This window comes from Lagopus leucura, unplaced genomic scaffold (assembly GCF_019238085.1).
Source record: "Lagopus leucura isolate 7727_CA_CO unplaced genomic scaffold, USGS_WTPT01 Super-Scaffold_760, whole genome shotgun sequence".
Lineage (NCBI taxonomy): Eukaryota > Metazoa > Chordata > Aves > Galliformes > Phasianidae > Lagopus > Lagopus leucura.
In genome coordinates, this window is record NW_024962257.1 from 4301190 (window position 1) to 4317956 (window position 16767).

Genomic DNA, 16767 nt, shown 5'->3' on the forward strand with positions numbered 1-16767 from the left:
TTTTAAAGCATTTTAATGTGAACACGTGTGATTACAGCATGTTGGCAGGGTTTAATTGCATGGGCTCAGGTTAACACAGCTCCTGGCAGCGCTCCTCCATGCGAAGCAGCCCTTACACTGACCACAACCCCAGGAGGGATCCTTGCTGGCAGCACTGGGATGACGACTTTCGAGTCACCCCGTGATTCTGAGCTCTGGTCCATTCTCCCATAGTGGAGCTGCATTCTAGGAAATCCAGGAAGAGATGTTGACGTGTGACCCACCAGCGCACCTGAACCAGCCCCCCTTTCTCCCTTCCTCCCATGCGTGGCCCCAGCCACCTCCTTTTGCTCCAAGGCTCACCCCAAATTTCCACCTGACCCTCTGGCTCCACCTCAGTTCTTGATAAAGCTGACAATTGCTGGGATCCCAACCACAAGGCACCAGATTGCAGCACCTCCTGCCAGCCCCATGCTGTGGCACAGCCCAGTGGACAGGGCAGCAGCACAGCGATGGCTTTCTGACACACTGAGCTCAACAGCAGCCTGAAGGTAACTGTTTTCTCCTCTCTGCTAACCAGATTGTGCAAGATGTCCATCAGACAACAGCAAGAAAGCTTTTTGCCTTCGGGCTGCAGCTGCTGTTAGGGCTCCTGAACCCTGAGCCAAACCCAACATCGTAAACAGCAGAGAGAAGCAGCAAGGCAGCAGACACAAAAATCACTGCAACACCACACTGCTGCTGCACTGCGTGTTCCAGCAGTTCACTTACACGAGGCAATTCTTAATTTACATTTTAATCAGCCAAATATACAAGTTCTGTTGTTTTTCCTTTTTTTTTTTTTTCTTTCATTAACTTCATCAAGGTGGGTTTGTTTTTTTTCCATCTGGGTCTGATATATTTCATGATATATTTTTGTTTTCCTTTAAACAAAGGATAACGTGGTTAAAAACTGGCACTATCCCTAATCAGGTGAAGAGAAAAAAAATAATAATGAAGAGGAGGGAAAAGGGGGAGACTGGCTGTGAGAAAGGAGGGGTGAAAATGGGAAGGAACAGAAAGCTCCAGATGTCCATGAAGTCAGGCTCCCAGATTACACTGCAACAGCCTGCAGTACAAGTTGAAGGGCCGTCTGCCCAAAAGAATTCCACACATACGTTGTCCTTTGGGTTTCCATGAGCAAGTCAAAGCTCCCCACCCCGCGTGCCCCACCCCACAATGACCCCACCATCTATTTTCTTGCAATCTAATATTTGAAGCATCTCCCCTCCCACACAGCTCCCTCCCACCCTGCTCCCCCCTCTCCCCCCCCCCCCCCATGGGTATCCCCCCGGTCTATGAGTACTTAAACCTAAAAACAGCAAAAACATTCAGGTTTTCAAACTGTTACAGAGAATTGCTGTTCAGCACAGTTTTGCACCGAGGATAGCAGCTGCCCCTAACCCCAAATGGAAATTGTGCCAGGATGAAGACAAAACACATTGTCAGTGTCTCTTGGAGGTGAAGGTGACTTCGATGCCGCAGCACACCCTACGTGGCACCTATGGTATGCAACACGACAGAGGTCCTGGCAGGCACCAGGCACGGTTCCCTGGCGTTTCCTCCTCTTGCATGTCCTGTGCTTACTTGTTAAGGGACAGTGACTGCAGTCTTTTACCTGCCATGGCCGCTTCATCTTTTGCTGCAGGAGGAAAAGAACAGAGGTGTCATCGTTTCACAGTGCACGACAGGGACTGCTGGTAGCCTTATAGCTGCAGAGATTGAAATCTTGCTACCTACACCGAAATAACAGAGGAAAAACTCTGACCCTCCCCACTTATCTGTGGTAGGGTCCCTCCAGGCTTCCAGGAGCAGCCCTCCCTACACCTTCCTTATGTTCTGTGCCTCTCTTCAGGCTGCTGCAAATTACCCTGATTCTGCTGCATAAATTTCCCTGTGGAAGTCACTAAGAACACATTCATTAGAGTTCTGTCTCACGTTTATCAGAGCCAAAGAGGAAATCCAGGCAGGGGAAGACTGTTGCAAATTTCCTGTGCAGTTTGTATCCCCAGCAGGCAATGCAGATAAATCACACCCAGCACAAGGAACTCAATAAATCCCCAAATACCAGCAAGCACTGCCTGGGAGGCTGAGCTTGCAGATACAGATGTCAGAGCAGTTCCCTTCTGTCCCTGCCTTCTCCCACTTCAGACATCCTATGGCTTTATAGGAACGAAACAGCCAAGCCTGGCTTTGATGAACAGAGCTGCAATGACACTCAGCACCACCATGCAGGAGGTGAGGGATTACAGCACAGATATCAGAAGTCGTGCCTCGAGGCAGTACAGCTATTGCAAAAGAGAAGTAAGAGGATGTGATTAATTACTCCCCAACCTTTTCTTTCTTCTTCTTTCTTCCTGGCAGCTTCTTCCCTTTGCTTCCGAATGATGGCTAGTCGGGCAAGATCTGCCTTGGCTTGCTCTGTTTTACCAGCTAGGTGCATTTTCATGTATCTTTCTTTTGCCTTTTGTTTCTCTATTTCCTCTCTGTTTGAGTGAAACACAGCAGTTGTTAGAATATGCAGGGAAGCATGCAGGTGCAGATGTACTCTAAGGGAGGCTTTCTGACTGGGATGGAAGGCGAGTGCAGAGACAGACTGCCTACCAAGGCTGTGGGACCCCACCACCACTTTTCAAGCACAAGTTGTGCCTGCTGTGGTGTTTGATGAGAGATGGAGAGAAGCAGAAGGTTTTGTACCTTCAGCTACATCACAGCACTGAGACACAACGAGGTCAAAGGAATTACCCCCAGACTGCACAGCATTATAACATTTTTCCACACCTCGAGGTAGTTCTGCTGAGGCCTATCCCAAATAACCCATCTTAAACAACCTATTTAAGACAAGCAACATTACATTTTTCACCCTGAAATTCTCGAGTGCTAAATTAAACTACAAGATCACACTTGGGCTTCTCATCTTATTCACCAGCTCAAACAAAAATCGCACTGAGACCTCGGGAACCTGGGAGATCAGCACCTGTCACTGGGGCACCTTCTGCAGCTGGATGAAAAATGACCCAAGTGTGACCTCAGGTTAATGAATTTTAGTTACATCACATTCTGAGGCATAAAACTTCAGGCAAGAAATGGACTGCATCCACTTCACAGCAACCAATCTCACTCAGCACAAGCGGCTGAGCTGCCTGCCTTCGGGATGGACACAGTGGTGGCACAGAACAGGCAGCTTCTTTGTAAGGAGAGGCAGCTGGAGTGGCAGTGAGTCCTGCCTGTCTGCTGCTGCAGGAAGAACTCACCGCTCTCGTCGTGAGAGCTCCTTGGGTCCATCCAGGTCCAGCTGAGTTACTTTTTTGGTTGTCTGAATTACACGGTTGGGATTCTCTATGTCTATCAACCCTTCCACTCCTTTGCGCTTTTGCTATGATTCAAGAAAAAGAAGGTGGTTAAACTCAAAGAAACCCAAAATTATCCTGCACTGGAACTCACCAGATACACTGCAACACACCCCAGAAGTAGCATTCAAAGGGCCTTCACTACCAAACAGAAACCAAGATTTATGCTGCCAGGTATCTTTAGTCTCTTTTGAAATCATCTCACCTTTGCATTTTACTTACAGAATACACAAAGGGTCACTTTCAGAACAAAATGCAGTCAAGAAAGTTTTTCTGGCTTCTAACAATGGCTCTTCCATAAAAGATTTACCACAGATGGCTCTCAAACACAACTCCAGTTCAAGAACATGCATCTACCTCACACATCAAGAAACCAGATAGTGAAAATGCATTAAGTGTCCTGAGAATTATAATACCTGATAATCTTCATCATCTTCATCGCTCTCATCTGAATCTAAAGACTTCTTGTCCTTTTTTGGGTCCCCTGTTGCTCCTTCACCTTCTTCTTGCTCCTCTTCTTCCTACAGAAAGGCATGAAATGAGATACAACGTGTCAATACAAAGCCCAAATCCCACCGTGACTTTTAACTGAACCTCAATTTTGGAGGAGTGGCCCACAGCTTTGGGAACACTGGTGCTCCAGATGTGGCCCTCCCAACACCAGGGCTGCCTTGCTTGCTCTTGCAGCACGAGAACTGCTTCTCAGCACAGCATCACCTGCCCCAGCAGATCTCTAAACAGCTCTGCTGGTCTCCCTGCGCACCAGACTGGAAAGTTATTGGAAGACAGAAGAGGCTCTTTGCTTCCCCCAGATGAAGAATAACTTTGACCTGGGTTTCCAGTGAACAGCACCTCAAGGACTGGAATCTGCAGGGATGGAGCTTAGAGATGCACTAGATAAAGACTCCAGGGAAGAGCAAATTGCCAGCCAGCAGCCAAAAGGAAGGCAGCCTCTTTAGCACGGCTTTTACTAAGCAGAATCTAGGAATTAATTTGTAAATCACTAGAAGATAAGATTAGAAGAACCAACAAGGGTGTGAATGGCTTGCTTTACCATTACCAAATATCCCTCAACAGAGGGACTGCTAAAGCAGATCAACTCCAGGCAGAAAGAGGAGTAATTCTGTAAAGTGTTTATAAGCTTCCCCCAAGGAAACTGGGCTAGATGTAACCATCGCTGCATGGTATGGATGATGACAAAGAAAACAGCAAGAAACCCTTCTCATAAAGCCCTGCTCTGAGTTTTTTTTTTATTTGCAATAAGACAGACACCTCATGGGGGTTCCTGCAGGGAGCTGGTTCTGTTCTGTTCCCAGTTGGCTTTTTTATTAATAGCTTGGAAACAGAGAAGTTAGTGAACTTAAAGTTGTGAATGACACAGTACGAGCAGGAGCTGGAATCATTCTAGAAACAGGGCCAGAATGATAAGTGACTTCTGTAGCTGCAAAGATGGCACGAAACCAAGAGGATGCAATCAGAAAACAAACCAAGAGGAGCTGTGCTTTGGAAGAAGACATCAAAGTTGGAGTATCTGGCTAAGCAGCAAACCACACAATTAAAGCATCCAAGAGGAGCCAGCAATACAGCTCAAAACTGCTTGAAGGACTGATCTTTTTCTGGGATTTGCTCATCAGTGTTTCCTACACAGGGTATAATTATCCTGCTGCTGTCAGTGCTGTGAGGTTTCAGCTGGAAGAGTGCATTTGGGCTTAGGCAGCACTTTCAGAAAGTCACAGTAAAATAGCAGTGAGTGCCATCATAGCAGAGATAATTTGGCAGCACAAGAGAGCAAGTTCTGCAAGAAGTAGTCATGCCTTTTCTAACACCAGTCCAGTAGCTGCAGGGGAGGGAGGACTACGATCCTGTGCTGGGGCACAGAAGTGCACAAAAAAGGAACTCAAGCCAGAAAGTGCTTTTACATCTTCCTACAGGTCAGAGCCACAGGAGAAAACCGTGTGTACAGAAAGAAATCAGAGGAACTTGGGTAAGATTAGAAGAGAAAGAGAGCAAACGTGGTAATTTCTGTATATGAAAAGAAGTCAACATGTGAGCCTCTTTTCTCCACAGCCAAGCTGCAGAACAGGAATAAAGAAGTGAGCTTACACTGGAGAATGACAAATCACTGAGGGCAAGGATGCCTAGAGCTGCTGCGTGATTGTCCTCCTTACCCTGCAACCTTCACAGCTCTGACTGGATGACCAACCTGGCCTCACTTCTGTGAAGAACAGGGCTGAACCACTCTGTGGGGTCTCCCCAGCCACAGGCACTCAGAATCCATGCTGTAAGCACTGAATGATTAAGCTGGCATTTCTCACGAACCGCAAATGAAGCATGCTGTACAAGGCAGGGCTTATAGCAGTGAGTACAGAATGAAGGCAGATACATACCCTTGCCTTTTGTTTTTCTGCTTGGAGCTGTGCATCAATCTCTTCAGGACTTGTGTACTGCCTCGCTCGGCCTTTATGGCCTCCTTTTCTACCTGCACAAACAGAAATCAATAAGGAAAATAAATAGTTTAGTGATAAGTTTTCCGGATGCTTAACTCCTCCTTCAGCACACACTCCAGCTTTTTGATGCACAGAAGACAAGCCAAAACAGCTGCTCTGACAACAAAACAAAGACACGTGGGACTTGCCTGTCTCAATGAAATACTCCAGGAATTTTGAACCTATTACATAGAGAACAGGGATTACTATTCCACAGGAAGACATTCAGAGAATCGATTCCTTCTTCTCACTCGGGTTGGATTTGGATGCACTGGAGCCCATCTACACACCACCTCAACTCTGCAAGTTCGCCCTGCAGAGAGCAAGGCAGGAGGGGCTGCCCAAAGGATTGCTGGCGAGCAGCTCTCAGCCCCAGCCCTGCTCTCAGCCCCAGCCCTGCTCTCTGCATTTCCAACACAGCAGGAATTGCAGCGTGCTCCGTGGCAGCAGCTGTTACAGCCAGCTACCCCAACAAGCTCGCCTCCTCAGCCCCTCCCCTGCACTGAGGCTGTGCCAAGAGAAAATAGGAAGCCGATTGGACAAAAGCCTCGGGAATGATAATGAGAACTGAGGAACTACTAAAAGGAGCCTCCACGTTTTACTGCTTTATAAGGAAAAACAAAAACAAGCTCCAGAAATTGGGAAGAGAGGAGAGCCAGCTCAGCTGGTCAGACTGCCATGCTAAGCTCTGCTTCCAACCCTATCATTGCTTCCTGCAGGTTGCTGCTCCATTTATGTTACAGCTCAAAAAGCTGCTGGTAAAAGCCAGCTGGAGAGCTCAAAGCACAACTGGAGCATGGACCAGCAGAGAACAACCAGCTCAGATGAGGGAGCTCTGTTCCTGCAGGTCCTCATCTGCCAAGCAGCACGAAAGCCACGTGCTCCCTCCTCTCCCTCCCCACATCACCTGCAAGGGACAAGGAAACCTGAGAGAGGTGCAAAAAGGAGAGCAGGACACACGGGAGAGATCCATCATGGCCACCCTGCTGCTCACAGTCAGCCTGGATGTGTTTGCTGGACTTGGAAGGACAGGACGGATCAGAGCAGACTGCCTTGGCAGGCTTTAGAAATCCAACATTTTCTGATCAGTTCTCCTAATCAGCAAACTCTCATACACTGAGCTCGGTAAAAGCTGAGCCATGAAATAAATTCTCTCCAAACCCTGCTACAAAGCCTTGCAGACATTCCCAGGTGTTTTCCTTCCATGAAACGAGGAAAGGTAGAAAACAGAATTCTCTGTACTGTTTTGGAAGCTCATGGGTGCTCAAACCTTAAATGCAACCAAAGCTCTGCTGCAGCCCAGCACCTGTGCTTTCAGCTCCCCTGCTCCCAACCACCCCACGTGGCACCAGCAACACGATGAGGATGAGAGCTGCCAGGAGACATTACATCACTGCCTGGCAAATGACATCACTCTAAAAGCAACAACAGTGAGGTACCTGACACACCAGGCAGCACCACACAAATCTAAACAGACCGAAGCAATGCTGTGCTACAAAGTTAACATACAACAGGCACCCTCCTTGCTTAGCAGAAAGATTTTACACCGGGCTCAGAAGTGAAGAATTGCAGCAGTGTTATTTCTGTGAATGTCCATGCAGTAGAGAAAAGCAGCTCCAGAGAAATTACCTTAAAAACAAATGCTTGAAAAGAAATAAGTTGAAGAATCAGCCCCCACTCCAGGCAAGCTGAGCACAGACCCCATGTGTGCCAGTGCAGGTCCGTGCCCACTTTCCCATTTGTAAAACAGGGCTGATGATTCTCATTCTCCCCTGCAAAGTGCCATTTGAATACAATCTGCAGATTTCCAATGCAGAACAAACGCCTGATGTCTCAGGCACGTGTGTTGGAGTAAATGTCTTCAGCTTCAAACAGCACAGTGAAGGAATTTTAATGGGAGAGAATGGAAAAAAAAAACAGTGAAGGAATTGCATTCATTTTGAAGCAAAGCGTTCAACAAATGAACAAAATAATCAAAAGTAATTCTGTAACAAAATGTATTGCTAGCTACCTAACCCCCCTTATTTTATATTAAATGGACTGCAGAAGTCCACTTCTCTGCTACCAACAATATAATTACAATAACTCCTCCTAATTTTTTGGGTGAGAAAACACAAAGATCCCTCTTTTCCCAAGAAAAGAAAGGTTGGAAAGAATCACCTTGAAACATACAACGAAACAGAGAGCAGAGGGAGCTCAGCTACACGGCATTTACATAAAGTAACCAGGAGTAAAACCCACCACAGCTATTTGCCTTCACAAAAATACAGGAAAGCTTCAGATCCACCTCCTAAAGTCGTGCAAGTGAATACAACACAAAGAGCTTAAAGAAAATATAAACTGGGGAGCAGATTTCATGAAACTAAAGCTTGGGAAATGCTAATGAAATAAATTGGCGAAAACTACAGAGAAGATGATGAGGCCGGGCTTACATTCATGAACGTGCCTGGGATTTCATAAACGCTCACACAGGAGCCAATTATGCAGATGGTGCATCTGGAGAAGGTTCTGGGTGGATCCAGCTCAGACCTGACGGTGTCATTCCCTCATTACATCTCCTTAATCACAAGAACAAGTCGGTACCCGCTCCGCGGAGCCACAAGAAACGAGAGAAAGGAGCGCTCGGAGCCCCCGACGCCGGGCCCAGCCCCGCTGCCTCGTAGAGCTGCTCCTGCCCAGCCGCTGCCGTGAGAGCACCGAGACGGGCGGGCTGCGGAGCCCCAGGGCTCGGCCAGGGCCCCAAAGCTCGGCCAGGCAGCACAGGAGCTGCCTCTGCGTGGCTGCAACGCGGGGAGCTCCGCACAAATCCCTCCTCCATAAAGACCTGAAAGCCGGGCGGGGGAGCGGGACCCCCAGTAACGTGGGGCAGGCGTGGGAGAGGAGAGACGGCCCCCAAGGCCCGAGCTGGGGGGGGGGAAGGACACCTCTATTCCTCCCGGCCATCCGCAGCCGACGCGAGGTGGAACGAGGCCCTTCGAGAGGCAACGAGGGCCGGTTCCGCGCCCCACGAGGTGACGAGGGGCGGGATTCTCCCCCGTGCGATAAGGAAGACCGGAGCCCCGTCCTGAAGCAAGGAAGGTCGCGTTCTCCCCCCGCCCGCTACCGAGCGCCGCGCCGCCCCCCGCCCGGCCCCCACCTCCTTTCGGCATCGCGGCGATGGCGGTTGCGGCAGCTGCAGCGAGGCCCCCCCGGCCCCAGCCACGACCCGGAAGCGGAAGCCGCCCCGCCCCCCTGCTCTCCGCCCGCCCGGGCCCCGCCACCCGCGAGGCCCCTTCGCGGGGTTGCCCCGCCCCCGCCGCCCCTCCGCTCATCCACAGCGCGGAGAGAGGCCGCACATCTCCCCGCACTGCCGCGTTCCTGCTCTGTCCCCGCTGAGGAGCGGGACGTCAGGGCCGCAGGGCGGGGAGGGTTTTTTTTTTCTCAGGCAGCATCGCGGACACCTCAGCGGGGCGAGCGGTGAGGCCCCGCGTGACGTCAGAGGCGGCGCGACGGAGAGCGGCGGCGCTCGGCCGGTGAGCGGGACCGGTGCCTTCCGAGCCCCGCTGTGCTGCTGCCGGCACGGGCTGAGCCGCTCCGGGCCTTTCGGGAGGGCTCTGCGAAGGCTCGCGGCCGTCTGCCAGGGGTGGTTGGGGCTGGCGGAAGGCGGGGGGGCATCTATGGTGGGACGCGGTGGGCAGGGTGGTCAGCGCTCGCTGCACGGCTCCCCGCGTCCTGAGGGTTGCGTTGGGTGAGGTTGGGCATCGATAAAGCATCTGAGAAGAGAATGGTGAAGGGGCACGGGAATCTTAGGAGAGAATGTCCCTGACAATTCTTTTCGCTTCCTTTGTCCCGGTGTTTTCCAGGACTTCGAGGCTTCCAGGTTCCTCCCTGTAAAGCTCCTTCATTTCCAAGGCAATGCCCAAAGTGAAGCGCAGCAGGAAGCCGCCCCCAGACGGCTGGGAGCTGATCGAGCCCACGCTGGATGAGCTGGATCAGAAGATGAGAGAAGGTACACAGCAGAGCTGGGTGCTGTCAGGGGTGGACACCTCAAATGAACTTTGGGACCTCCATGAATATAAAGTGGCATTTGTTGTATCTGTGCCTGCAGCAATGGGGTACAGGTGTTCTGGGGCACTCTGTGGCCAAGCTGACTGAAGCTCATTGGCATGTGTGGATGGGCTGGTAGTTCCTGTCCACACTGGTCTGACAAGTCAGGGCATACACAGAATCACCTTCCATCCCAGGGGAGGTCACGTCATCCTTGGTTTTTTTCTGTTTTCATTTCCTTAAGGAGTCACATCACATTTTTCTCCCTGACATCCTGCTCTTAACTCTATAATCTATTAAAGTTAGGAATGGTCTTAGAACAGTTTATTCTGAAGTGACTGAGGGAGTAATTTGGCAGCCTAGGAGAATTAGCTGGAATGTCATGTTTGTATTCCTTCCCAGCGGAGACTGAGCCTCACGAAGGGAAGAGGAAAGTGGAATCCCTTTGGCCTATCTTCAGAATCCACCATCAGAAAACACGTTACATCTTCGATCTCTTCTATAAAAGAAAAGCTATCAGCAGAGGTGAGAAACACAAGTTGGTTGGCACTGAATAAGGGAAAACAGGACATAGTGAGACATCTGCCTGCAGAGGCACGGGAACTGGGGTGCTGAGGAGGATTAGCATTCGGGGTAGGGAGGGTGGAGGGAAGGCTGACATCTGTGCAGCTCTAACAGCTGGTCAGTACAGCTAGAAATTCCTTATAGTGAGTCATCTTAACATCTAATGGGAGCTACTTGTGTCTGCTCTTCTACAGAGCTTTATGAATACTGCATCAAGGAAGGGTACGCTGACAAAAACCTGATTGCAAAGTGGAAGAAACAGGGTTATGAGAACCTTTGCTGCCTGCGGTGCATCCAGACGCGGGACACCAACTTTGGAACCAACTGCATCTGTAGAGTGCCCAAAAGCAAGCTGGAAGTGGTAAGAATTTTCAGCTTGTTCCTGCCCTGCTGTCTGGACCTTTGCAGTAGCCACTCTAGCCTCACACAGCTGATGGACAGCAGAGGAGGCGTTGTTTTTCTTTCTGGAAGCATCTTCAGCTCCAACGCTTCCTGCCTTTTGCTAGTAGTTAACATCTAGTTGCTTTTTAAGTAACTGTCAGCTTTGGCATGCAGTTGTTTATAGTTGTTAACGTACTGGAAACAACAAAAAACTAGACTGTAGATTCTGCATTAAAGGGGCTTCTTCCAAAAGGCAGCCTCTGCTTTGAGGTTTATGCCTGCTGGCCTGCCTGCTCCCAACAGCTGGCCTGAAATATCCCTGTCATGTTTCTTTTCCAGGGGAGAATCATTGAATGCACTCACTGTGGATGCAGAGGCTGTTCTGGGTGAAAGAGACAGACCACCTTTTGAACTCTGAGCCATATCACCCAATACAATGGACTGTGAGTGCAATTACAGCTACCTTCTGTGCGATTGGATATTTCTGTACTGCAATTAAAATGGCAAATTCACCTGGGTCATACACACAAAGGCTGTAGTTTTGGAGTTGCTTTTTGTGTAGCTGCTTATTTTAAAATAAAGACTGCCTTCCTGACAGAGTGGGCCAATCTTCTGGCAAACCTGTACCCCTGTTGTGAAGGTGTTTGGTTTTTAAGGCAACTCTGTCTCCCATGAGATATTTTATATGCAACTTGTTTAACAAAATCCTTTTCCTCAAATAAGGGAATTTAAAGATTTATGGGGAAAGGAAATAGGACAGTTCTGCAGCAAGATCTCTTCTGATGAGCAGTAAGCTTCACTGCAGTTCTCTACTAAGACTTTTTAACCTTGAATTAGTGCAGAGATCTAGTTAGGAACGCCAGCAGTCTATGGACTTGCAGGACACATTTAGATGTTCAAATGCATAACAATGCAGGAAAGACAAAACTAGCACTGAACTAAACCACTGTTAAATTTGAATTGTTTCTCTTTTGTCACAAGACTTGTTTAGCATTGAGTTTGCTAAACTACAGCCTATGCAGTTAAATTCTCTGCATTTAAGCAAATTCACTGACAGTATATTTGCTTCTCCTTACAACAGGACAAATATTTTATTTAGTAAATATCACAAGAACTTGAGTTCCTGAAACTACAACACAGCTTTACTACAAGGAAGCAGTTTAAGGGTGCAAAGTCCAAGCTCTTCCATTGCAGTATGCTGGACTCAGCGCTCAGCTGGAGCATTGTGCCCTACCTGCCCCTGCACAGCCTCTTCTTTAGTTTCATCTGTGCAACGTTTAGCTGTTCTGTATTTTTCCCAGGGGTGGGGGGTCTCCTCTCCTGCCATTACTTTTAACCACCGGTAGTAGTAGCCACGGAAGCCATCAATTTTCTCCAAGTATGGGTTCTTTGACTTATACTGCAAATAGAAGTCCAACAAAACAAGCTTCTGTTAGAACAGAGTTCATGTAATACCAGTGTGCAGTAGCTACAAGCTGCTATTTAGTAAATAGCTATTGAGAAACCATCAGACAACACCACAGGAAAAAGATTAGGGCAGCCATTTACACTTCCCCTCCCATGCTGGCATTCTTCACCCTGCAGCCAGTCACAGCTACTCACCCGGTCAAACTTTGGAGGGTACTGAGCTGCAAATTCCAGCTGGCGTATGATAACTTCATTGGGGGGTACCTCACTGTTCCTCATGTCTCGCAGGATCTCAGTCAGGTAGCTGTAATCCAGCTGCTTCACAGCAGCAGAAATAAGGGCACTGTAGATGAACTTGTTGGGAGTTACTCCAGATCTCTGAAACAACAAGGGTGGTTAAGCTGCCCATTAGCACAGGACTTCAAGAATGACCTGCACAGCAGCTTCCTGCAGTCCCAGCCAACTCTTCCATGACCTTTTCCCTATCCCAGCATAGCTACAGGACAGAGCCTAAGCTGCCAGCAGCTGCTCTACAGCTGCATTTTTAGGGAATGAGAATTCACCACAGAAACCTCAGGTCTTTTTGGAAGCATTAATGCTTCACTGGCCTTGCCTCTTCCCTAAGCAGAGGATCTGTTAGTTATTTATATTACCTTCAAATCTGAGAGTAACTGCAGTCCATCTTCCTTTTGGTGGCAAGCAATTGCTAAGTTGCAAAATGTCTGGAGGTTAGGAGATATTCTCCTCTCTGCAAGAGCTGGCAGAAGGCTCTGTAAGATACAAATGTGGCATCAATTCCCAAGAAGCTCCACCATAGTGCTAGCTAGTGAAAAACAGCGCAGGATTCTCAGTTTATCTTGTGAACAGAGAAACAGGTCTCACAGTGAAACACAGGCACCACTGGAGGCCTGGGACAAGAAAACAGCAGCGTGGCCTGGTTCTGAGTTCCTCACCTTGGCTCCTTCTAGGTCTCCACGTTTACTTTTCTTCCTTATTAAAGTGTTAAAGAACGTCACATCTACTTTCACTTTATGTTCATCAAGGAGTGCCAGCAAAGAAGATTCTGATGGGCTCTGGGGTTCCACCAGCTCCGCCAGTAAAGTAAATGTTTTGATGTCAGGCTCTGCATTGTCCTCTTTCATTTTATTCAAGAAACCCTCCACATCTCCCATCAAAGACAGTCTATCAGATGGTGTGGATACTGTCCCCAAGGAAACCACATCTGCATCAGCTATCTGTGAATCCAGCAGGTTGGGCAAGTTGCAGAAATGCAGCTTCTGGCTTAGATAAACTTGTTTTTGCTGTGCCTCATCTTGGCCTCTCCTCATCAGTGCTCCAGTCCTGCTGTGACTTACATTAGGGCTGTCAAGACCAGTTGGTACTGGTTTATTTTCAGCCTGATTCACATCTTTGTTTTGTTGCACGATCAGTTTTTCAGGCTGCATTGAACTTTCCTGAAATAACTGCTTTTCCATGGCTTCCACATCCAGCTGGACAACTGGTGCAGCCTCTTCTCCCTTCTTTCTCTGATTTTTCACCTTCTGCCTGCCAGGTGCAAGCCTTAGTTGAGGTGAGTTCTCATCGGTGGGTCTCAGCAATACTTTAGAAGCCACAGCTGGATCACCTATTCCACAGTCTCTTGCAGCACGCAGCATCAAATTGTAACTGTGGCTATCGGCCTTTATGCCCAACTTAGTCATTTGTTTCCAAACCTGAAGAGGGAAAAAGGAACAAACATACATAACAGCAAATAACAGGAGCATTTCTAGCAGACTGTAAGCATACTTACAGCGCATACTCTTACATTATCTACCTGCAGAAAAGGAAGTTTATAGCACGATAAGGTGAGATGCCAGTGGGCAGTGAACAGCCACCTCAAGCCAGTACAGCCCTGTGAAGTCCTCCAGGGTTCTCCAACATCTTACACAATGTCCTAAAGGGTGTCTGATTTGTAGAACTTGCCCCAGGAGGAGCTGAGTACCTCATTTCATCAGCTCTGTGAAATTGCTGCCCTCTGTACATTTCGGTGACAAGTTATAGTACAGAAGTGCCTTTTTCTTGCCATTTAGCACATAAAGACAAACCTGTAAGGCATATCGGAAGCCACTTTCACTGTCCTTTATGCAGCTCATTAGAAGGAAGCTGAAGGTCTCAGCTGTGGGAACATGGCCCTTGTGCACCATTTCCTAAAGAACAGGAGAGAGAGCATTAGACTTCCCAGGTACTCAGTCTGTCACAGCTGTTGATGTGTGTGGCATCATTTTATGTACTTGACCTTGGTAAGTATCAAGATAATTTAACTGAATGAGACCAAAGTCAATGAAATACAAACACCTGGTCAGTAATTATCACTGCAAAAATTATCACTGCAATGTGATAATGCAATATTGCAACTTCCAAGAGCTTTAATTAGAGAAGAACACAAGAAAAGTCCTGTATTTACCTTCAGTACGTCAAAACACATCCTGAGATCCGAGCACAGCGCACAGACTTTCAGTAATGCATGGTAAGTGATCAGGTTCAACTCCTGGTTTTTGTCCTTCAGCTGCTGCCGTAGTTTGAGCGCACTCTGCAGGCCCGAGTCTTTCCATGGTGATTCTGCACAGGCATTGAACAGTGCTGTGTATGTGGGCTCAGTAGGAGTTAAGCCTCGCTTTTTCATCTAAGGGAAGAGAAGACGTGGAAGTAGCTTTTAGGAAAAGAGTTATTTCATCATTTGGTTTTAAGAGCTTGAGGCTAAGAAGAGGTGAACATTAGCTCAAAGACATTTTGGAGAGAAAAACAGGACCAAATGCTAGAAACAGATGTAGTAGCTGAGAAAACCTAATGAAGGCTCAAGAGAAGAGAGAACGTAAACCTACATCATTGTAGAGTCTGAATGCCTTTTTCACGTAGCCAACCCTGCCACAGCCGCCGATTAGAACAGTGTAATTGCTCTCTTCTGGCTTCACTCGCTCCTCCTTCAGCATCTGCACCTCAAACAGCTCCAGGGCCTCTGCTAGCTACAGAGCAAAGGAAAATCCATTATAAGGCAACAAGAGAATCAGTTACAACGGATACGAGTAGTCTCAGCTGCAGTCAGAAATCCTACTGAGCACAGAATTCCTCATAAATTCTTGTTTTCCTTCTTTTTGTAAAGATGATAACGAAACACGTAGCACAACAGAATCATTAGAGTTGGAAAAGGCCTCTAAGATCATTCAGTCCTATCTGTCAGTCCCTCAGTGCTGCATTTCCACAGTTCTCAATCACCTCCAGGGATGGTGGCTCCACCACCTCCCTGGCAGTTGGCTCCAATGCATTACCACTCTTTCCAAGAAGATATGTTTCCTAATACCCAACCTGAACCTCCCCTGGCACAACTTGAGGCCATCACCTCTCATTCTATCAGTTATTTGGGATCAGAGGCTAACCCCCATCTCACTACAACCTCCTTTCAGGGAGCAGAAAGCAATGAGGTCTCCTCAGGGTCCCTTTTTCTCTGGACTGAACAATTCCAGTTCCCTGAACTGCTCCCCATAAGACTCATGCTCTAAACCCCTCACAGCTTCATTGTCCTTCTCTGGACACACTCCAGGGCATCCACATTTTTTTTTTTTTTTTTTTTTTTTTTTTTTTTTTTTTTGTAGTGATTGGTCCAAAATTGAACACAGTACTTGAGGTGTGGCCTCAACTGTGCTGAGCACAGAGGGTCAACCGTAAAGGGAAGGCAGGAGTAGGAAGGGGGGAGGATCTGCCCAGCACCAGAACCCAGCTGCTACACACACCATCAGAGCACATCTTCCAGTTACAACTTAGACTTCAGTCCAGCCCCGAGATGGTCAGGTAGAGGAACCTGATGATCTCTGCAAGCCCCTCCTAAGTGAGCCACTCTAATCCTAACACAAAAGTGTTCATTCACGTGGATCAAAAGTCATTAAAACGCAAATAAGCAAAGATCAAACCTTGTCCTCCTTAATGAGGGCCTTGCACCTCAAGAAGTACCAGTACGGGGTGTTCCTGGGGCCGCGCCACAGCCTCCTTTCCCCTTCTTCTTCCCCATCCTCTTCAAGCTTTAAGTTCCGAAACACTGACGTGGTTTTGCGGTAATATTTTCTAGAAGAGAACTTTGTAGACAGCGTCCCGAACTCCACGCCCTCATCATCCTCATCCTCATCATTCTTCTCCTCACCGCCCGCAGCTCTGGCGGGGCCGCCCGCTTCACCTCCCTTCCCATCCGCACCGCACACCTCAGGGGGCAACTGTGACGAGCTCAGCGCCCTCAGGCCACGCAGCGGCGGGAGGCTCGGCCTGGGGGAGCGGAGCGGGCCAAGGGGAGGCCGAGCAGCGGCGCGGCAGCACCACCAAGCGAGGGGCGAGAGGGGGAGGAGGAGCCGCGCGGGCCTCATAACGGGAGCGCGGCGGAACCCGCTGGTCGTGTGGCAACGCCCCCTCGCGGCCACCGTAGCGCCACGGCGCCTGCGCGGCCGGAAGAGGCGTGCCTAGAGCGCCACGCCGCCATCTGATTGGCGGAGAGCCGCGCGGGCGCGCTGCCT

At 48.7% G+C, this 16767-nt stretch overlaps 3 protein-coding genes across 5 annotated transcripts; 1 reads left to right on the top strand and 2 right to left on the bottom strand.

Annotated features, from left to right (window-relative positions):
- Window positions 1-1348: 1348 nt before the first annotated feature.
- PDAP1 (PDGFA associated protein 1) lies at window positions 1349-9070 on the bottom strand. Of its 2 annotated transcripts, none has more exons than XM_042864770.1 (6): window positions 8991-9070; window positions 5756-5847; window positions 3785-3889; window positions 3273-3394; window positions 2353-2504; window positions 1349-1660 (listed from the first exon to the last, which is right to left on the bottom strand). In XM_042864770.1, exons 1-6 carry the CDS (start codon window positions 9001-9003, stop codon window positions 1602-1604), a joined length of 543 nt encoding a protein of 180 aa, XP_042720704.1. In that variant the 5' UTR covers window positions 9004-9070; the 3' UTR covers window positions 1349-1601. The 2 variants fall into 2 exon arrangements, with proteins under 2 accessions (XP_042720704.1, XP_042720703.1); XM_042864769.1 differs by lacking the exon at window positions 8991-9070 and adding an exon at window positions 6004-6213.
- A 215-nt stretch (window positions 9071-9285) lies between these two features.
- BUD31 (BUD31 homolog) lies at window positions 9286-11451 on the top strand. Of its 2 annotated transcripts, none has more exons than XM_042864314.1 (5): window positions 9286-9366; window positions 9697-9842; window positions 10283-10405; window positions 10639-10805; window positions 11165-11451. In XM_042864314.1, exons 2-5 carry the CDS (start codon window positions 9749-9751, stop codon window positions 11213-11215), a joined length of 435 nt encoding a protein of 144 aa, XP_042720248.1. In that variant the 5' UTR covers window positions 9286-9366; window positions 9697-9748; the 3' UTR covers window positions 11216-11451. The 2 variants fall into 2 exon arrangements, with proteins under 2 accessions (XP_042720248.1, XP_042720249.1); XM_042864315.1 differs by lacking the exon at window positions 9286-9366 and adding an exon at window positions 9393-9476.
- A 435-nt stretch (window positions 11452-11886) lies between these two features.
- On the bottom strand, window positions 11887-16658 carry PTCD1 (pentatricopeptide repeat domain 1). Its single transcript, XM_042864312.1, has 8 exons — window positions 16177-16658; window positions 15094-15234; window positions 14676-14894; window positions 14317-14418; window positions 13186-13944; window positions 12886-13002; window positions 12428-12610; window positions 11887-12224 (listed from the first exon to the last, which is right to left on the bottom strand). Exons 1-8 carry the CDS (start codon window positions 16618-16620, stop codon window positions 12030-12032), a joined length of 2160 nt encoding a protein of 719 aa, XP_042720246.1. The 5' UTR covers window positions 16621-16658; the 3' UTR covers window positions 11887-12029.
- Window positions 16659-16767: the final 109 nt, after the last annotated feature.

Excerpts from the sequence above, each read along its gene's own strand:
- PDAP1 (XM_042864769.1), bottom strand. The coding sequence starts at position 6,079 with ATGTCTTCCTGTGGAATAGTAATCCCTGTTCTCTATGTAATAGGTTCA. Across the intron at positions 5,848-6,003 it reads GGAGTATTTCATTGAGACAG|GTAGAAAAGGAGGCCATAAA; the intron begins GCAAGTCCCACG and ends CTGTTTGTGCAG. Across the intron at positions 2,505-3,272 it reads GAGCTCTCACGACGAGAGCG|AGAGGAAATAGAGAAACAAA; the intron begins GTGAGTTCTTCC and ends TCACTCAAACAG.
- BUD31 (XM_042864314.1), top strand. The coding sequence starts at position 9,749 with ATGCCCAAAGTGAAGCGCAGCAGGAAGCCGCCCCCAGACGGCTGGGAG. Across the intron at positions 9,843-10,282 it reads GGATCAGAAGATGAGAGAAG|CGGAGACTGAGCCTCACGAA; the intron begins GTACACAGCAGA and ends ATTCCTTCCCAG. Across the intron at positions 10,806-11,164 it reads CCAAAAGCAAGCTGGAAGTG|GGGAGAATCATTGAATGCAC; the intron begins GTAAGAATTTTC and ends TTTCTTTTCCAG.
- PTCD1 (XM_042864312.1), bottom strand. The coding sequence starts at position 16,620 with ATGAGGCCCGCGCGGCTCCTCCTCCCCCTCTCGCCCCTCGCTTGGTGG. Across the intron at positions 14,895-15,093 it reads CATTCAGACTCTACAATGAT|ATGAAAAAGCGAGGCTTAAC; the intron begins GTAGGTTTACGT and ends CTCTTCCCTTAG. Across the intron at positions 12,611-12,885 it reads AGTTACTCTCAGATTTGAAG|AGATCTGGAGTAACTCCCAA; the intron begins GTAATATAAATA and ends TTGTTGTTTCAG.